Source organism: Lytechinus variegatus, chromosome 18 (genome assembly GCF_018143015.1).
Source record: "Lytechinus variegatus isolate NC3 chromosome 18, Lvar_3.0, whole genome shotgun sequence".
Taxonomy (NCBI): domain Eukaryota; kingdom Metazoa; phylum Echinodermata; class Echinoidea; order Temnopleuroida; family Toxopneustidae; genus Lytechinus; species Lytechinus variegatus.
The window spans coordinates 3,562,757-3,582,292 of NC_054757.1; the positions used below are offsets into that span (position 1 = coordinate 3,562,757).

At 35.2% G+C, this 19,536-nt stretch overlaps 1 protein-coding gene across 11 annotated transcripts in view; it reads left to right on the forward strand.

Moving 5' to 3' along the window:
• Positions 1-19,536, forward strand: part of LOC121431614 (zinc finger protein 883-like) — a 31,425-nt gene that overhangs the window by 11,071 nt on the left and 818 nt on the right. For 5 of the 11 annotated variants that reach the window (XM_041629183.1, XM_041629182.1, XM_041629184.1 and 2 more), the window contains one exon: positions 260-2,788. In XM_041629183.1, coding sequence (XP_041485117.1) covers positions 260-2,646 — 2,387 coding nt within the window. In that variant the 3' untranslated portion in view covers positions 2,647-2,788. Of the gene's footprint in view, positions 1-259; positions 2,789-4,288; positions 5,396-16,995; positions 17,458-19,536 lie in introns of those variants that run through there. The other 6 variants (XR_005972141.1, XM_041629190.1, XM_041629191.1 and 3 more) reach the window with 6 other exon arrangements.

The window sequence follows — 19,536 nt, forward strand, 5'->3', positions numbered from 1 at the left end:
CAATATAAAAGAAACACATTTTTTTTATACTATTCCCTGTGGTACTGAAATAATCAACTTCACTTGAAAAATGGTCAAATTCTTTGAGAAGGAAAGTCTCACAATTCACAAGATTTTGCAGGGATATGAATTCATCCATGAGAGGACTTGAATAAATCTTGCTCATTAGCATAGAGACTTGTATATTGACTGCATAAATTACCCACAGCAACGGCATTTTTGATATAATTTGTTTCTCCCTTTCCCTTTTATTTAACAGCATCTGGATCTCAGCAGAACAAAAATTACGGCAGATGCATTAAAGAGGAGAGAAAAGATGAAGGAGATACTGCCCTTGATGGAAACGGTGGATCTTGTAAATGTGAGATGACAGAATCTTCAGGAACTGTGTGTTCACACTATAAGAAACTAGATGGGACGAGCATTAAAGAGGAGAGAATAGATGAAGGAGATACATGTAGTGCCCTTGGTGGAAACAGTGGATCATGTGAATGTGAGATGACAGAATGTACAGGAACTGTGCGTTCACACTGTAAGAAAATAGATGGGACAAGCGTCAAAGAGGAGAGAACAGATGGAGGAGATAGTGTCCCTGATGGAAACAATGGATCAAGTGAATGTAAGATGACAATATCTTCAGGAACTGTGTGTTCACACTATAAGAAAATAGATGGGACAAGCATTAAAGTGGAGAGAATAGATGAAGGAGATACTGCCCTTGGTGGAAACAATGGATCATGTGAATGTGAGATGATAGAATCTACAGGAACTGTGCGTTCACACTGTAAGAAAATAGATGGGACAAGCGTCAAAGAGGAGAGAACAGATGGAGGAGATAGTGTCCCTGATGGAAACAATGGATCAAGTGAACGTAAGATGACAATATCTACAGGAACTGTGTGTTCACACTATAAGAAAATAGATGGGACAAGCATTAAAGTGGAGAGAATAGATGAAGGAGATACTGCCCTTGGTGGAAACAATGGATCATGTGAATGTGAGATGATAGAATCTGCAGGAACTGTGTGTTCACACTGTAAGAAGAAGTGTAAAATAACCGACACAAATGCCAAAACACTTCAATGTTTCTTTTGTGATTGCTTTTTTTCTGAAGAAAACCAGCTTACAAAACATCTCCAAAATCATGTTGGTGTATTGAATTCAGACACATTTCAATGTTCACATTGTAACGAGTCGTTTTTGTCCAATTCTGACCTTGTGAAACATGAAAAAATATGTAATAAGAAAATTGATGAATGCAATCAAAGTGCAATTTTATTTTCTATAATGGAGGGTGAAAAGATGCGTAGAAAAACCCATGTCAAAGAACAAAATGGTCAAACAGTCAAAGCATTGTGTCTAATAGATCATAATTGCAAACGTGAATCACAATCTCCAACAGAAGGAAATCCTAAAGAAAATAGCTTTGAATGTCAACTTTGTAACAGCATTTATAAAACACAGTCAGATCTTGACAATCATGTACATGTTAAAGAAATGTCAACCCAAACTGTGTATCCATGGTCAAAGTCTTATGAATGCAAACATTGTGGCAAGAAATTCATCCAAAGTGGTCATCTAAGTGAACACATTAAAATTCATACAAAAGAGATGCCCTTTCATTGCACTTATTGTGGCAAAAAATTTGACAGAAAAAGTCATCTGAATGAACATATAAAAGTTCACACAAAGGAGAGACCTCATCTATGCAAATATTGTGGCAAGAAATTCAACAAAATTAATCATCTCAAACAACACATTGAAATTCACACCAAAGAGAAGCCTTATGAATGCACATATTGTGGCAAGAAATTTACCAGAAAATGGGTTCTAAGAAGACATATTAAAATTCACACAAATGAAAAGGAAAAGCCTCATGAATGCAAACATTGTGGCAAGAAATTCACCCAAAGTGTTCATCTAAGTGAGCACATTAGAATTCACACCAAAGAGAAGCCTTTTGAATGCACACATTGTGGCAAGAAATTTATCAGAAAATGGCATCTAATTAGACATATTAGAATTCATACACAGGAAAAGCCTTATGCATGCAAACATTGTGGCAAGAAATTCATCCAAAGTAGTCAGCTAGGTAAACACATTAAAATTCATACAAAAGAGATGCCCTTTCATTGCACTTATTGTCGCAAAAAAATCAACAGAAAAAGTAATGTGAATGAACACATAAAAGTTCACACAAAGGAGAGACCTCATCTATGCAAATATTGTGGCAAAAAATTCATCACAAGTAGTCATTTAAATCGTCACATTGATATTCACACCAAAGAGAAGCCTTATGAATGTACATATTGTGGCAATAAATTTCTCAGAAAAGGGGATCTAAGAATACACATTCAAATTCACACACAGGAAAAGCCATATGAATGCAAACTTTGTGGCAAGAAATTCATCACAAGTAGTAATTTAAATCAACACATTGATATTCACACCAAAAAGAAGCCTTATGAATGCACATATTGTGACAAGAAATTTCTCAGAAAATGGGCTCTAAGTAGACATATTAGAATTCACACACAAGAAAAGCCATATGAATGCAAACATTGTGGCAAGAAATTCATCCAAAGTGGTCAGCTAGGTAAACACATTAAAATCCATTCAAACGATATGCCCTTTCATTGCACTTAATACTGTGGCAAAAGAATCAGCACAGAAAGTTATTTGAATAGACACATTAGAATTCACACCAAAGAAAAGCCTTATGAATGCTCATTTTGTGGCAAAAGATTCAGCATAGAAAGTTATTTGAATAGACATATTAGAATTCACACCAAAGAAAAGCCTTATGAATGCTCATTTTGTGGCAATAAATTCAAGTCAAAAAGTAATCTTAATGTTCACATTACAATTCACACAAAGGAAAGCCTTATGAATGCAAACATTTTGGCAGAAAATACAATGCAAAAGCGATATAAATGAACACATTAGAATTCACACAGAAGAGAATCTTTATGGATGCTAATTAACATTGTGCAAAAAAGTTCTTTAGAAACAGTGATTCACATGAACACATAAAGCACTGGGGTTGATTTGTGATGTCAAACTGTTCAAGTGGAGGGATGAAATAATAGATCATACCCCTTTAAACAATAGATAATGGACACCCATGCATAAAAGAGATATCATATCAATGTTAATATTGTGGAAAAGCATGTGATATTGTGATTTGTATAATTTTGACACTTTTGTGATTGATCCACATTGTGAGAGGTTCCTGTTGCATGACTTTGTGAATATATTCTTTTTATTATTATGCAACCTGTAATCAACACCAAGGAGATATTGATGCTCATATTATCACAAGATGGATCACCAGCAGTTTGTTATAACATACCTTTATAAAAACACCCACTTGTCCCAAGTCTTATCAGTATAATGCAACTGGAAAAATGTGTCATTGTATATACCACATGTAAGCTCATTAGATTGATCAGGTCAATGGTCATCTAGGGGTCAAAAGGTAAAATGATATGAAGTCATGTTCATCCTTTACTGAAGTTTTGGTTAAATTTAATTGCTCCCATTTCTTCATATCCACATCAAGTTTGTTCTTTGAATTGGTTCAAAGAATCCTTTGGTTATAAAACATGAGTGTTAAGGATGATGGGTTAAAGGTCATATAGGGGTCAAAAAGGTCAAGTTTTTGTTCAACTTGCTCTTGTTTCTTTATTTCTGCATTAGTTATGTTTGCGCTTGGTTTTTATGGTCAAGGGTAGTAGCATGCATGTGTTTATGAGGGTGATGAGGTCAAAGGTCATCTAGTGGTCAAACGATTGTATTGTACAGTTTATAGATCGCAAACTCAGGCTAGAGTTGTGATCTTGTTAAATGTGTTTGATATCGTGATCGTAGTGACGCATGAAGGAAAAATCTTGAAGGGGAACTGCTTCCTAACCTCAATGCTCAGGAGACTTTGCACATGCATGGGCTTCAAGTAAAGATATATGTCTTAGTCAGATACTATCTCATAATGTGTTACTATGTATACGGCAATAAATAGAGATCAGAGAACATTCTGTCAAGTAAAGGGCTTCCTCAGTTTTCACCCAAAGCTTGTTAGGCATGGCACACAAAGGCTTCCAGTATGTCTTTTCAACATATCAGGTACTACATTTACATTGTCACAGAATATTGTAGGCCCTATACATTCTTCCCACAAGGTCATTGATTTAGCACATGGATAATTAATCCCCTTCGGTCATTTCTAGTAAGCAGTATATTAATGTATTGTGAAACATTTCTTTGGCTTTTCTCTTTGTTTAATTTACAGCATGTGGATCTAGGCAGAATTCGGGAGTTAGAGGAGAAAAAGCTCTTATTGGAAACAGTGGATCATGTGAATGTAAGATGACAGAATCTAAAGGAACTGAGTGTTCACACTGTAAAAGAATAGATGGGACAAGCATTAAAGAAGAGAGAATAGATGAAGGAGATAGTGTCCCTGATGGAAACAATGCATCAAGTGAATGTGAGATGATAGACTCTACAGAAACAGTGTTTTCACACTGTAAGAAGAAACATGAAATAACCGACACAAGTGCCAAAATGCTTCTTCAATGTTTCTTTTGTGATTGTTCTTTTTCTGAAGAAAAGCCGCTGACAAAACATCTCCAAACTCATGTTTGTGTATTTAATTCAGACACATTTCAATGTTTATATTGTAAGGAGTCGTTTTTGTCTAATGCTGACCTTGTGAAACATGGAAGAATATGTAGTGAAAAGATTTCTGAAGAATGCAATCAAAGTTCAATTGTATATTATAAAATGGATAGTGATAAGATACATAGTAAAAACCACGTCGAAGAAGAAAATGATCAAACAGTCACAGCATTGTGTCTAATAGATCATAATTGCAAACAGGATTCACAATCTCCAACAGAAGGAAATCCTCTAGGACATAGCTTTGAAAGTCGACTTTGTAACAGCATTTATAAAACAGAGTCAGATCTTGAAAGTCGTGTACATGTACAAGAAATGGTAACCCAACCTGTGAATTCATGTACAGAGACTTACGAATGCAAATATTGCGGCAAGAAATTCATCCAACGCGGTCATCTAAGTGAACACATTAAAATTTGTTTGAAAGAGACGCCCTGTCATTGCACTCATTGTGGTAAAAGATTTAATAATAAAAGTAATCTGAAAGAACACAAAAGTTCACACAAAGGAGAGACCTCATCTCTGCGAATATTGTGGCAAGAAATTCAGCAAAATTAATCATCTCAAACAACACATTAGAATTCACACCAAAGAGAAGCCTTATGAATGCACATATTGTGGCAAGAAATTTACCAGAAAATGTGATCTAGGTAGACATATTAAAATTCACACACAGGAAAAGCCTCATAAATGCAAATTCTGTGGCAAGAAATTCATCCAAAGTGGTCATCTAAGTGAGCACATTAGAATTCACACCAAAGAGAAGCCTTTTGAATGCACACATTGTGGCAAAAAAATTATCAGAAAATGGCATCTAAGCCAACATATTGGAATTCACACACAGGAAAACCCCTATGTGAATGCAAACATTGTGGCAAGAAATTCATTGCAAGAAGTAATTTAAATGGACACATTGTCAAAATTCACTCAAAAGAGAAGTCTTATGAATGCACACATTGTGGCAAGAAATTTACCAGTAATTGAGTGCTAAGTACACACATTAGAATTCATACACAGGAGAAGCCTTATGAATCCAAACATTGTGGCAAGAAATACATCCAAAGTGGTAGTCTAAGTGACCACATAAGAATCCACACCAACGAGAAGCCTTATGAATGCAAACATTGTGGCAAGAAATTCATCACAAGTAGTCAAATAAATCAACACATTGTCAAAATTCACACCAAACAGAAGCCTTATGAATGCACACATTGTGGCAAGAAATTTCTCAAGGAATATGTTCTAAGTAGACATATTAGAATTCACATGCAGGAAAAGCCTCATGAATGCAAACATTCTGGCAAAAAATTCATCCAAAGTGGTCATCTAAGTAACCACATTGAAATACACGCCAACTAGAAGCCTTAGGAATGCAAACATTTTGGCAAGAAATTCGACTCAAAATTTGATCTAAATGTTCACATTAGAATTCACACAAAGGAGAAGCCTTATGAATGCAAACATTGTGGCTAAAAAATCAGCTCAAAAAGCCATCTAAATAAACACATTAGAATTCACACAAAAGAGCAGTCTTATGAATGCTCATATTGTAGCGAGAAATTCAACTCAAAAAGTAATTTAAATGTTCACATAAGAATTCACACAAAGGAAAGCCTTATGAATGCAAACATTGCGGCAAAAAATACAGCGCAAAAAGCGATATAAATGAATACATTAGAATTCACACAGAAGAGAATCTTTATGGATGCTATTAACATTGTGCAAGAAAATTCTTTAGAAACAGTGATTCATATGAACACATAAAAGCACTGGTGTTGATTTGTACTGTCATACTGTTCCAATCGATGGGTCAATATACGACCAAAAATAACCTTACCTGGAAAAAATTGCAACAAATGATTTTTTAACAGATTTTTGTACTATTTGACATCAGGATTAACATACTAAAAATCTACCCAAATCCGCATCCGAGAAAGTGGTATTACGTCCAAGATGGCCGCCATTCTCTGAAAATGGATACAACCGACTCATTATCCACCCTAGAATCCTATTTCCATTCATATTCCATGGTCCAGTGGGTAAAAATATTGTTGATACAAGCTAGAGTGAATTATAAGCCCTCCATTGTACCTGGCAAATCCAAGATGGCACCCAAAATGGCTGCCGTAGGCTGAAAATCCACAATTCTCTGTGGCTTTAATTTTGTTTTTATTCAAGGGTTTTAACGATGAAGTACTAAATTAGAACATCAAGACAAGGACAGCCAGGGGTCTGGTGTGTCAAAAAATCCAAGATGGTGTCCCAAAACCCGAGATGGCTTCCAAAAATGGAGTTTGGAATGGCTTTTGATAATTAAAATGGACATGGTTCATTTTATATCCACCTGGGAAGTAACGATTTTGGTGTCTAGAGTAGACCATGTTTTCAATGGTCAAATAAAGCATTGGGATAAGTGACAAGGACACTCAGTGGTCCAGTTTGTTTAAAAATCCAAGATGGCTTCCAAAAATGGAGTCTAACATTGTTGTTGCTACTTAAAAAAACTGACATAGTTTATTCAATACCCAGAAATATGTTTTTTATGTCTATACCCTGGTTAAATGGGTTAAATAATACATGGGGGACAGTGACAAGGACAGTGAGTGGTCTGGTACATGTATGTGCAAAATCAACGATGGATTCCTAAATATGATTCTGAAATGTGCACTAGTATATAAAGCAGAAAAAAACTCATTTCATTTTGGCCTAGGAGATGTGATTTGGATGTCTAAACCACTGGTTTATAATATATTAGGATAAGTTACAAGGACAGTCTGTGGTCTGGTATGTTCGAAAATCGAAGATGGCTTCCAAAAATTGATCTTAATAATAGGCTGCTGATACTTAAGGCGGACATAGCTAATTTTCATATCAGCCTGGGAGATGTGATTTTGGTGTCTAAACCACTGGTTTCAAGAGTCAATTACTACATAGGGCAAGTAACAAGGACAGTCAGTGGCCTGGTATTTAAAAAAATATGTTGAATTCAAAAAATTGATTCTAAAATGACTGCTGTTACTTAAAGCAGATATATACTTTATTTCATATTGGCCTGGGAGATGCGAATTTGGTGTCTAAAACCACTGGTTTAAAGGGTCATAATGATATATTAGGAGACGTTTTAAGGACAGTCGGTGGTTCTGGTATGACGAGAAATCCAATATGGTTTCCAAAAATTGATTCTAAAATGACTGCTGATAATTAAAAGTAGCATAGCTCATTTTATATCCGCCTGTGAGATACGATTTCAGTGTCTAAAATATGGTTTCAAGGGTCAAATGATTTATTAGGGCAAGTTACAATGACCGTCAGTGTTCTAGTATGTCAAAAATTCCAAGATGGCTTCCAAAAAAGGAGTAAGAAATGTCTGATGTTACTTATAAAAGGACATAGTTTGTTCAATTTCTGTCTGGGGAATACGAGTTTGGTGTCTAAACCATGGTTTAAAGGGTCAAGTAAAACACGAGGGTAAGTTACAAGACCAGTCAGTTGTCTGTATGTTAAAAAAATCCAAGATGACTTTAGAAAATGGGGTGTAAATTCAGTTGTTACTAAAAAGTATACATAGTTTATTAGAAATACACCTAGGATGTATGATTTTGGTGTATATACTAGGGTTTAAAGGGTCAAGTAATATATTTGGTTAGTTGAAAGGACAGTCAGGTGTCAGGTATGTCCAAAAATCTTAAATTTTAAATGACTATTGTTACTTGGGGATACTATTTTGGTGTCTACACTAGGGTTTCAAGGGTCAACAAATATTTTGGGAGTGGTCACCATGATATGCATTTATCCATTTTGCCTTAAAATCCAAGTTGACTTTAAAAAATGGGTTCCAAAGTGACTCTTACCTAAAAATGGACATAGTTTCAAACAATATCTATTTCAAACTAATGCGCATGTGACATTGACATTGATTGGTCAGTTCTAGCGATTGATCGCTAATCTTTGTGTTACGGAGCCCATATGTTATTTCAACTGTCAGCTATTATGTACACAACAATAAAGTCCTGTTCTAATCAAAATGCAATGCAATACTTTTCAGGTTTATTACTAGTTCCTCTTTACATGTGTCACTGCAGCAGTGTGCAGTGAGATATAGGTAATTTTTAGGCTGTTTACATTTCTTGATATATAAATTTCCACTTTCCTAAATATGTCTCATTTTTGCACTCTATAACTACCTTTTCCCAAATCCATTTCTTCATAAAGCCCCATAGGGCATGTTATATGTTAATGTATAGGCATAGGAAGAGCAAACTGTAGGTCCATCCTGTGTTGTGATTTGAATGGGTTCCAGCAACCCTAATTGGGAAACAATAAGTAACTTAAGAACATAACAATACAGTAAACTACATGTATGTTGGTTCAGTTTCTGCATGCTTTATATAGAGAGAAAAAGCTTTCACCTATCAGTTTTTTCAAAGTTTTCAGAGAGAAAGAGAGCGACAGAGATTTAGAGATAGACATAGAACTCCCAAACTTATGTTTTCGACAAGTTTCTCATCTAGATTTTTAAAGTGTGCTATATAAGGTGTAATCTTCTTAAAGCCTCCAATTGGTAAGTTAATTGCTTCATTAATTTAAGTATTGTAAATCAATATCGTATAACTCTGGCATACCGGTACTTGTGAATGATCTTTTTTGTTAATAAGACACCTCGACTATCATAAGAAGATCATATAATAAATAATTTTGCAAGTTATATTTAATTAGCCTACAAAGTAATTTAGGTAAATATAAGTATTTCATTTTGTGCTAGTATTAAGAGTTCTTATTAGTATTTGTGTGAACAATGTACTTGATTCTTTTAGCTGGTACCAGCTGGAAATACCAGTTGCCAACTGGTACTGTTGAAACCCATTGTCAACTGATACCAGTAGGCTCACACATGTAATGCTATTTCTTGTAAACTCCTCGTGGTGCAGATTATTCGGGATGTTCTGATTTTTTTTTTTTTTTTTTTTTGGGGGGGGCACTTGCAGTATGAGGCTTTTTTTGTTAATTATGAGATATTGGAGAGCAGGGTGGATCCAGGAGTTTGCGAAATGGGGGGGGGCACATTTTCCCTGAGGAAAACTTTGACAAGGAAAAAAGGGTGTTTTAACCAAATCTTAAGGATATGTCGTCCGCTAAAACATTTGACAAGTGAAAAAAATGGGGGGGGGGGCACACTTCTGTTTTAACGGCATTTTTATATTACAAATTTTAATTGCGCTTCTTGGATCTGCAATTGTTGGAGAGTATGTCATCCAGTGGAAATAAAGATGTATCTAAGGCAAAGTCTGTTGGTAATTTATTGATTGGTCAAGTTTGAAAGTATAACCCAATAATTACACATTGAAAAAAAGATCAAACTTGAAAAAGGATAAAGCTTATTGAAGCCAAGATGACTTTTCAGGGCATCACTAAGATTCATACTTAGAATAATGATCATATGCTTCTCAATATGTTCCTGATTATAGTTCTTTAAATATATTGCCATTGAAAACAGGAAGAATATATTTTCAACTGTTATATTGGTTGTAGTATTGTAGAAACAACAAGGTCCAGTGGATCATTGCAGAGTGGGGCATTCGATTTTTGTTTGTGTTGTATACATTTGTATTAAAAAGACATATGAATAATATAACTTGAGCTCTTTCATGTATCTGTGACTGTCATTATTGCAAAACTGTAATTGGTTTTAGTATATTGTACAAAGGTATTTTGCTGATTTGTTATAAGTGACAAGGTCTGGCTGTCAAAGTCGCAAACTGCACACCGCCCGAGCGTTTTTGGAGCGGTAGGGAGAGAGCTAGGGTCAAATTTCGCTCACAAAATTAGGGAAAAATCAAAAACAAAATAAAAACAATGGAAATCAAAAATGGTGAACGGTAGCGAGCAGTGATGATTTTTTCTCTCTGCTCCAACAACGCTTGGGCAGTGTGACCAGGCCTTCAAATTTTTAACTAAAAGGTTTTTTCTCAAACATAGCTTGCGATCCAAACACAAGCCTGTACTCCTGTCACTGAGAAAAAAATATGCGGGCATATTAAATCTCCGGAAAACTCTTTCTCGGACAATACGTTTTTTACATCTGGGCGGATGGAAATTTCTGAACGACATCAGGCTTTATTGTCCGTCTTGGACATTTGCGGGCGTTTTCACCGCCCTGCTACATCGGAATTGCAATCCCAACTCCAACCCTTTCTTTTTTTCTTTTCTACAAACGTTGGACTACGCCACCGTACCTCCCTTGACTGATGATAAATTGGGGAAAATTCGTATTATTGGCCTTGGATAGGAATAAAATAGGACGACTGGCCTCTGTCTGAATCAATTGACTTGTAACCTCACTGCGTGAGTAGTCTAACATGTACGTTGTGTATCCTATCATAAATCATCCTCCTTAAAACTTGTTTTAATTAATTGGCCCGTTAATTGGGCAGCCTTTGATCCGGCTTCAGAACCAAACCGAAAGTTACGTAGACTCGCCCGCGCCGCGAGCCTCGTCATCGGGCGAGGTTTGAAATGTCATAACTTTCTTATTTTACATCCGATTTTGAAATTTTCAGCATTGTGCTTGTCTGATTTTTCTCTTTTTATTCAAATCAAGTTTTTGTTTGGGTGGACTTCTCCTTTAAGTTTGAAAAAATATGAAGAAAACTAATTGTATGTTCGAAAATACTCGTGCAACACCAATATGCTGATACATATTGTATTAACTATTTGTGCTTTTGCAACTTACAGTCAGATGGCCATTGGTAATAGTTAATACTGATTTGAATAATGATTTCTCTTCGAAAGAAATATCAAAGTCGAAGTATACATTTTTTTTCTCATTCTTTGAAATCGTCTGTTTAGGGACGACTGCTATAAAAAGAAAGCATTAATTGCTTAGATTGGTTTGGACATTTGGCAGTTCTGCTGATTGTTGCAAAAGTAATGACTTATTGATGTTACTGTGAAGGGTTGAAATCTAAGGTTCCTTCGATATCATTTTTTCATCTTGAATTTTTTGGCCCATTAAAAAAAAAATCATGCTAGAAAGAAATGTTCAGAAAGAAAACGAACCGTAACCTAAAAACTTAGTGTATATTGAAAAATGAGGACATTTTAATGAAGAGGGAATCTTATGTAACAGTAAATTTTGCTGGGTTTATTTATTTAATCTGTACTCATACATTTGGCTTTCCATACTTTATTGTTTACATTCAACTTGTTTATTTCCATTCCAACTCATCTCATCCTTCTTTCCATCCTCACAATCCACATGCATTGACATTGTCATGATGCTTCCTGGAAAACCAGGAAGCATGACGGAGGGGAAACTGAATGAAAGAATGAAATGCAATGAACCTGTGTTGCTATGTGAGATGTATTGTGGAGATGGAATGAAAGATGAGATCATGACAATGTATGTGGATTGTGAAGATTGATTGATTGACTTGATTTTGCACACAAAATAAGCAAATAATTGTTTTCGTTGTATATCAAATATGGATTCTTGACTTTGGAAATATAATGAAACAAAAAAAAATATATCTCTATATCAAACACGAAACAATATGTTTGGAAAATGGAATGGAAATCAATTTTGTTAAGACAATTTGAATCTTAAAGAAAAAAAAGGCAGGGACAAAATGTTCACGAAACAAAACTTAATTGGTTGCAAATTTGGTAATTTGTTGATGCGTGATCCATTTTCGCTTACGGCAGTTTGTTGCATTTTTTTCCTTTTGGACAAGCATAGCTTTTTAAGGATATTGGTTTTCAATACTTGTGAATAAAAAGGAATATATGTTTTAAAAAAAGGTGATATTTTATCTAAATTCACAAATACCGCAAGAAATAAATTAAAGGTCAAGTCCACCTCAGAAAAATGTTGATTTGAATCAATAGAGAAAATCAGACAAGCACAATGCTGAAAATTTCATCAAAATCGGATGTAAAATAAGAAAGTTATGACATTTCAAAGTTCCACTTATTTTTAACAAAATAGTTATGTGAACGAGCCAGTTACATCAAAATGAGAGAGTCGATGATGTCACTTTTGTTTTTTATTGTTTGAATTATACAATATTTCAATTTTTACAAATTTGACGATTAGGACCTCCTTGCCTGAAGCACAAAATGTTAAAATAATGGAATTCCAAGTGTCCAAGGAGGAATGAAACTTCATTTCACATGACAATGACGAGAAAATAAAAATATTTCATATTTCATATAATAAAATACAAAAGAAATAGTGAGTGAGTGATGTCATCGACACATTTGGATGTAACTGGCTTGTTCATATAACTATTTTGTTAAAAATAAGCGGAACTTTGAAATGTCATAACTTTCTTATTTTACATCCGATTTTGAAATTTTCAGCATTGTGCTTGTCTGATTTTTCTCTTTTTATTCAAATCAAGTTTTTGTTTGGGTGGACTTCTCCTTTAAGTTTGAAAAAATATGAAGAAAACTAATTGTATGTTCGAAAATACTCGTGCAACACCAATATGCTGATACATATTGTATTAACTATTTGTGCTTTTGCAACTTACAGTCAGATGGCCATTGGTAATAGTTAATACTGATTTGAATAATGATTTCTCTTCGAAAGAAATATCAAAGTCGAAGTATACATTTTTTTTCTCATTCTTTGAAATCGTCTGTTTAGGGACGACTGCTATAAAAAGAAAGCATTAATTGCTTAGATTGGGTTTGGACATTTGGCAGTTCTGCTGATTGTTGCAAAAGTAATGACTTATTGATGTTACTGTGAAGGGTTGAAATCTAAGGTTCCTTCGATATCATTTTTTCATCTTGAATTTTTTGGCCCATTAAAAAAAAAATCATGCTAGAAAGAAATGTTCAGAAAGAAAACGAACCGTAACCTAAAAACTTAGTGTATATTGAAAAATGAGGACATTTTAATGAAGAGGGAATCTTATGTAACAGTAAATTTTGCTGGGTTTATTTATTTAATCTGTACTCATACATTTGGCTTTCCATACTTTATTGTTTACATTCAACTTGTTTATTTCCATTCCAACTCATCTCATCCTTCCATCCTCACAATCCACATACATTAATTGTCATGATCTCATCTTTCATTCCATCTGCACAATACATCTCACATAGCAATGTTCACACAGGGTGACCAGAGTTCACAAAATGAAATAGGGGACAATCAACAAAAAAGATCAACCTTTAAAGATACACAATGTGTATGTGAAAAATATAAAGAATTGAAAGCGAGGGTAAAGGAAAGAATGAAGGAGAGAAAGAAAAGATAAAAGAGATGAAGAAAGAAAGGAAAAATGAACTGAAGGGGAAAATGAAAAGAAAAACATTAAAGAAAATTAGAATAAAAGAAGGATGAAAGAAAGAATAAAAGAGAAAAAAAGGTTTCCGTCATTCTTTGAAATGAATATAGAAAGACAAAAAAGAAAGGAAGGGAAGATGAATAGATGTGTGAAAGACAAAAAGGAGAGAAAGGAAACAAGATAGTGAGAAAAAAAGGGGAGGAAAGAAAGAACTGAAGGAAAGAAATATTTTCCTTCATTCTATTTGGAAGAAAGAAACAAAGAAAAAAATAGGAAGGGAGGAAGGAAGGGAAAGAAATGATAAAGGAAAAGAATTGGAAGGAAAAGTAAAGAATGAAAGAACGGAGGAAAGAGAGGGAGGAAAGAATGAAGAGATGAGAGAATAACAAAAAGAGGAAAAAATGGAAGGAGAGAACAAAAGGGAGAGAAAGGGAGAAGGAAGCAAAGAAAAGTTTAAGGAAAGAAAGAATGAATGAATTCAGGAAATAAAAATGGAAATTTAATAAAGAAAGTAACAGAAAGAAGGAAAGAAAAACAAATGAACAGAGAGAGAGAAAAATTTGGATGTAACTGGCTCGTTCATGTAACTATTTTGTTAAAAATAAGTGAAACTTTGAAATGTCATAACTCTTATTTTACATCCGATTTTGATGAAATTTTCAGCATTATGCTTGTCTGTTTTTTCTCTGTTGATTCAAATCAACATTTTTCTGAGGTGGACTTGACCTTTAAGACAATTGCCCCAGCTCAGTAGCAGTACTGGCACATAGATGGATGAATATGCGTATGACTTAAATTGAGAGTTCTTGGTATCATTTGAAAGGTCTTTTTAAGAGCTTTCAAATGATTTTCATTTTTTGGTCACATACCTAATTTGAAGTATTGTAATGTAGATCCTCCCATTGGCAATGCAACAAAGATGTGTGATATCTCAAATGTGAACAACTTTCCAATTGCTTTCGTATATTTTTCACTTAAAATGCCTCTTATCACATCTATCAGTATATCATTTAAATACTTTCTAGAGGAGGGCTTGTAATACGGATTTTCAAAGAAATGAATAAAGAGTTTGTATAACCATAAGAAAGAGCAAAAAGAGACATTTTGGGGGTATTTAAGTGTATCAAAGGGAAAGTTGTTCACATGTGACATCACACTTATGTGTCGCATTGCCAATTGGAGGATCTTCATAGAAGAAGATTGAGCTTGGACGAAAGCTAGACCTGGAAACTTGGCTGCAGCTTTCTGCATTTTTCCAGTACATCCGGTAATAAAGGTAATAAAAGGTAATTAGTAATCGCAATATTCAAATGCTCATAACTTGTCTGATTTTTCTCAAACTTTCTTTGTTCTTATTCTTTGATTTTTCCCTTTCCACACAAGCCCACTTGTTCAAAGGGTCCCATTCCCCTTTAGATTCTGCATTACGTCACCAAAAATCAATTCTCTTTTCAACTCTACTACTAGGTCAGGAAGACTATTCCACTATTCTCAATGTAACAGAGTTCTTATGCGTATTCTTATAGCTCTAACCTTGAAAAGCTTGTGTGCATGACCCCTTGTGATGGCAGGAGAATTGAGTTGCAGACATTAAACATCAGGGTCATATTTGCGTAGAATATTAAAGGTCTCTATCATGTCACCCCTAGCTCCAGGGGCAGTCTGTGAATAAATAGCATCGTGATTCAAATGCAATGTAGTTACTGTTAGAAATGCCTGAAAAAGTCAAAGTATTTTTATATCAATTGCTTTATTTGTCTTATATCTATTTTTATGATATATTTTGTTAATTTTGATGGAAAAAATAAATCTATTCATCCGGACTTGTTGAAGCAGAGGACAGTTTCATAAATTTTCACATCTTTGTTCTAGGTCTAGATTGTATTCATTTATTTCATTTTTCTTTATTTTTCTTTTTTTTTTGTTTGGGTGGGGGGACAAAAGGGATAAACTTTACTGTCCAAACTGCCATTGTCATGTACTGGACCAAGCTTCTCTACAAATACAACCTGCCTTCTATCATCTCTGAGCCATTTATATAAGCTGGAATCTACCTGCGAGAGAGCTATTCTGGATGCTCAGATGGAGGTATAGAATTGCATCAACCAGATGTCTTCCCTCTTCTTCAGGAGAACTCTTGTAATGCCAGACAAATCTCTTGTAGGGGAGACCGGGTTAGTTGGAACATGGGGTAAGTTGAAACATTGGAATTTTCTTTAACGCCTGTAAAATGAATTTATGCAATACTGCCCTCAATTTATTGCAATAATACATGTAATTCAACACCGTTGTATTATTAATAACAATAAATTGAGGGCAGTATTGCATAAATTTATTTTACAGGCTTTGAAGAAAATTACAATGTTTCAACTTACCCCATGTTCCAACTAACCCCGTCTCCCCTACCCATCTTCACTTCTTGCACACCTTCGTGCTGCTGTGATTCTCCAAGCCCAACTGACTTCTCGCATCTACCTTATACCTATCGTACTAGACAGCAATGCTTGGTTGCCATCGGCAAAAGCTCAGATCCAAGATGCAAGCTACGTGCCCTTTAGGATCGATGAAGACTTTCTTCATCTCCTTGCCTCTTGCCCTGTCTATTTGGAACGAACATCGCCTCAGTCTTATTTGTTTTACTGAAAACCTTAACCTTTACCATATCAGAGCGGACCTAAAGGATGTTGACCCTCTCTGTCATTACCCTCTACCTCCTCTCTGTGTTGTCTAGATGCTTGAGATATATTTTAGAATTTCAACTTGTTCGGCAGCATCGACTGGAAAATCCCACACTTACACGCTTTTAAATTTCTACAAACTGCGGTTTTCCACCGATTGCTGTACCTGTGAGGAAGGGAATCTTCAAGTTCAAGCTTTGCTTGTCGCATGCTTCACCTTTTTTATGGCAAAAGAGTTTTTGTCTATAAAAGAGTGCAACTCTGATAATAGGCCTATGTGTATAATGACAAGTTATACATGTAATTTCCTTAAAAATAATTGTATATTTTTATTTCACATGTAGATACTGAAGGCACTATTACGAGTCAATGCCAGAGATTCTCCCCCGACAGGACAGTGTTTTCGTCTGGTCTGCTTCTTGATTGGAGGAGGAAAACCAACGTGGATTCAACGCTAACTTTGAAATGCCACGGCGAATAGTTCGGGCTACTGCATTAAGAAGAAGGGCTCTAGAGTTCTGGAGGCAAGATGGATGAGAATGGTCCAGCTGAGAATACATTACAAGGAGATATAAAACTGACCTTTATGAATGAGGATAGTTTGATTCTCATGCAATTTGAGATTGAGGACAGGGACACGGAATGGAGTGCAACGGCCAAAGAATCTCTCGTTAAGAATGAGGGGACATTTAGTGACAACTCTATTGCTCTCATGGAGAAGGATGGAGCTGCTCAAGGACGCAGTCGAAAATCTGAAGACGACAAAAGTTCTTTTAGTACTGCTCTTTATGTTTTCCGGAAAGATGGTAAATTATATTTTTGTGGAGTGGGACAATAATTATCTGAAGATATGAAGGCCAAGTCCACCCTAACAAAAAGTTTATGTAAATAATTCAAATTTATTTGCATAATGCTGAAAACTGCACCAAATTTGGATGCAGAATTATGACATTTGAAAATTTGTTTTCATTTCACAAAGCAAGTAATTAAATGGTTTGTACTAATTGAACTCAACCCAGGTGATCAGTAAATTGGTACCGGCAGGAAAGAATCCCTCAAAAAGCTGTGTGCACCTGAATCGGTAGCAAAGCTTAGCCGGATAATAATATAATAGCAGGACCCGCTGGGAGAACAGTTTACGAAACTGAAGTGGCTACCCTGGGTAAATATGCCGTTATTACTATTACATGTACAATGCAGGACCAAAATCCAATTGAAACCAGTTGGATTTCCAACTTCAATTGGTTTCAATTGGTTTCAACTGGTTTCAATTGGTTTTAACTGGAATTAAGCAATTTCCAGTTGAAACCAATTGAAACCAGTTAGGCAACTGGAAATCCTAACTGGAACCAGTTGGGTAACTGGATATGACTTCCAACTGGAAATGATTTCTAACTGGAACCAGTTGGGTAACTGGAAATCCTAACTGGAACCAGTTGGGCAACTGGAAATGATTTCTAACTGGAACCAGTTGGGTAACTGGAAATCATAACTGGAACCAGTTGGGCAACTGGAAATCCTAACTGGAACCAGTTGGGCAACTGGAGATGACTTCTATCTGGAAAGATGGGTAACTGGAAATGAACTCTAATTGGAACCAGTTGGGTAACTGGAAATCCTAACTGGATCCAGTTGGGTAACTGGAAATGATTTCCAATTGGTTGCCAATTGGAAATTTTCCAGTAACCCAACTGGATCCAATTGAAACCAGTTAATTTGCATTTTTTTTGCCAGTGTGCACTTATTAATGTTTTATGAGATTCATCCTAATTTACAATGTATCTATTGAATATTTTTCAATTTGAAGTACCACACTTTTTTCAGATAAGTGTTTAGAATACTTAGCAGTGAAAACCATGTTCACAAATGTTAAAGATTATAATTAAAACAGATTAAAATGCACCACTAACTGTTACCGAATTACATCAAATAAAAATACATATATTTGAAAATTTTCCATATACATATATACACATGAAAGTCTGTATTTTATCAATGCACTTTACATTGGTATTAATAGACATATAACACTGCTTCTGTGTTGGCATGAGCAATAGTTAGTGCAAATGTTAATTAATTTGTAACTAATTAAGTTCATTCCAACTGGAAGTTCCAATTGGATCCAGTTGGAAACCAATTGGTTTCAACTGGTTCCAGTTGAAACCAGTTGCCTCCAATTGGTTTCAACTGGAACCAATTGAAACCAGTTGCCTCCAATTGGTTTCAACTGGAACCAATTGAAACCAGTTGCCTCCAATTGGATTCAACTGGTTTTAATAGGGAAATTGGAACAACTGGAACCAATTGAAAACCAATTGAAACCGATTGCCAACTGGTTCCAGTTGCCCAATTGGTTTTAACTGGAACCAGTTGGCAACTGGTTTTCAATTGGAACCAGTTGTTCCAATTTCCCTATTGAAACCAGTTGGCCAACTGGTTTCAATTGGTTTTGCTCTAATTGGTTTCAACTGGATTTTGGTCCTGGGGAGTGACATCATCGACTCTCTCATTTGGATGTAACTGGCTCATTCACATAACTATTTTGTTAAAAATAAGTGGACATATAACACTGCTTTGGCATGAGCAATAGTTAGTGCAAATGTTAATTAATTTGTAACTAATTAAGTTCATTCCAACTGGAAGTTCCAATTGGATCCAGTTGGAAACCAATTGGTTTCAACTGGTTCCAGTTGAAACCAGTTGCCTCCAATTGGTTTCAACTGGAACCAATTGAAACCCGTTGCCTCCAATTGGTTTCAACTGGTTCCAGATGAAACCAGTTGCCTCCAATTGGATTCAACTGGTTTTAATAGGGAAATTGGAACAACTGGAACCAATTGAAAACCAATTGAAACCAATTGCCAACTGGTTCCAGTTGCCCAATT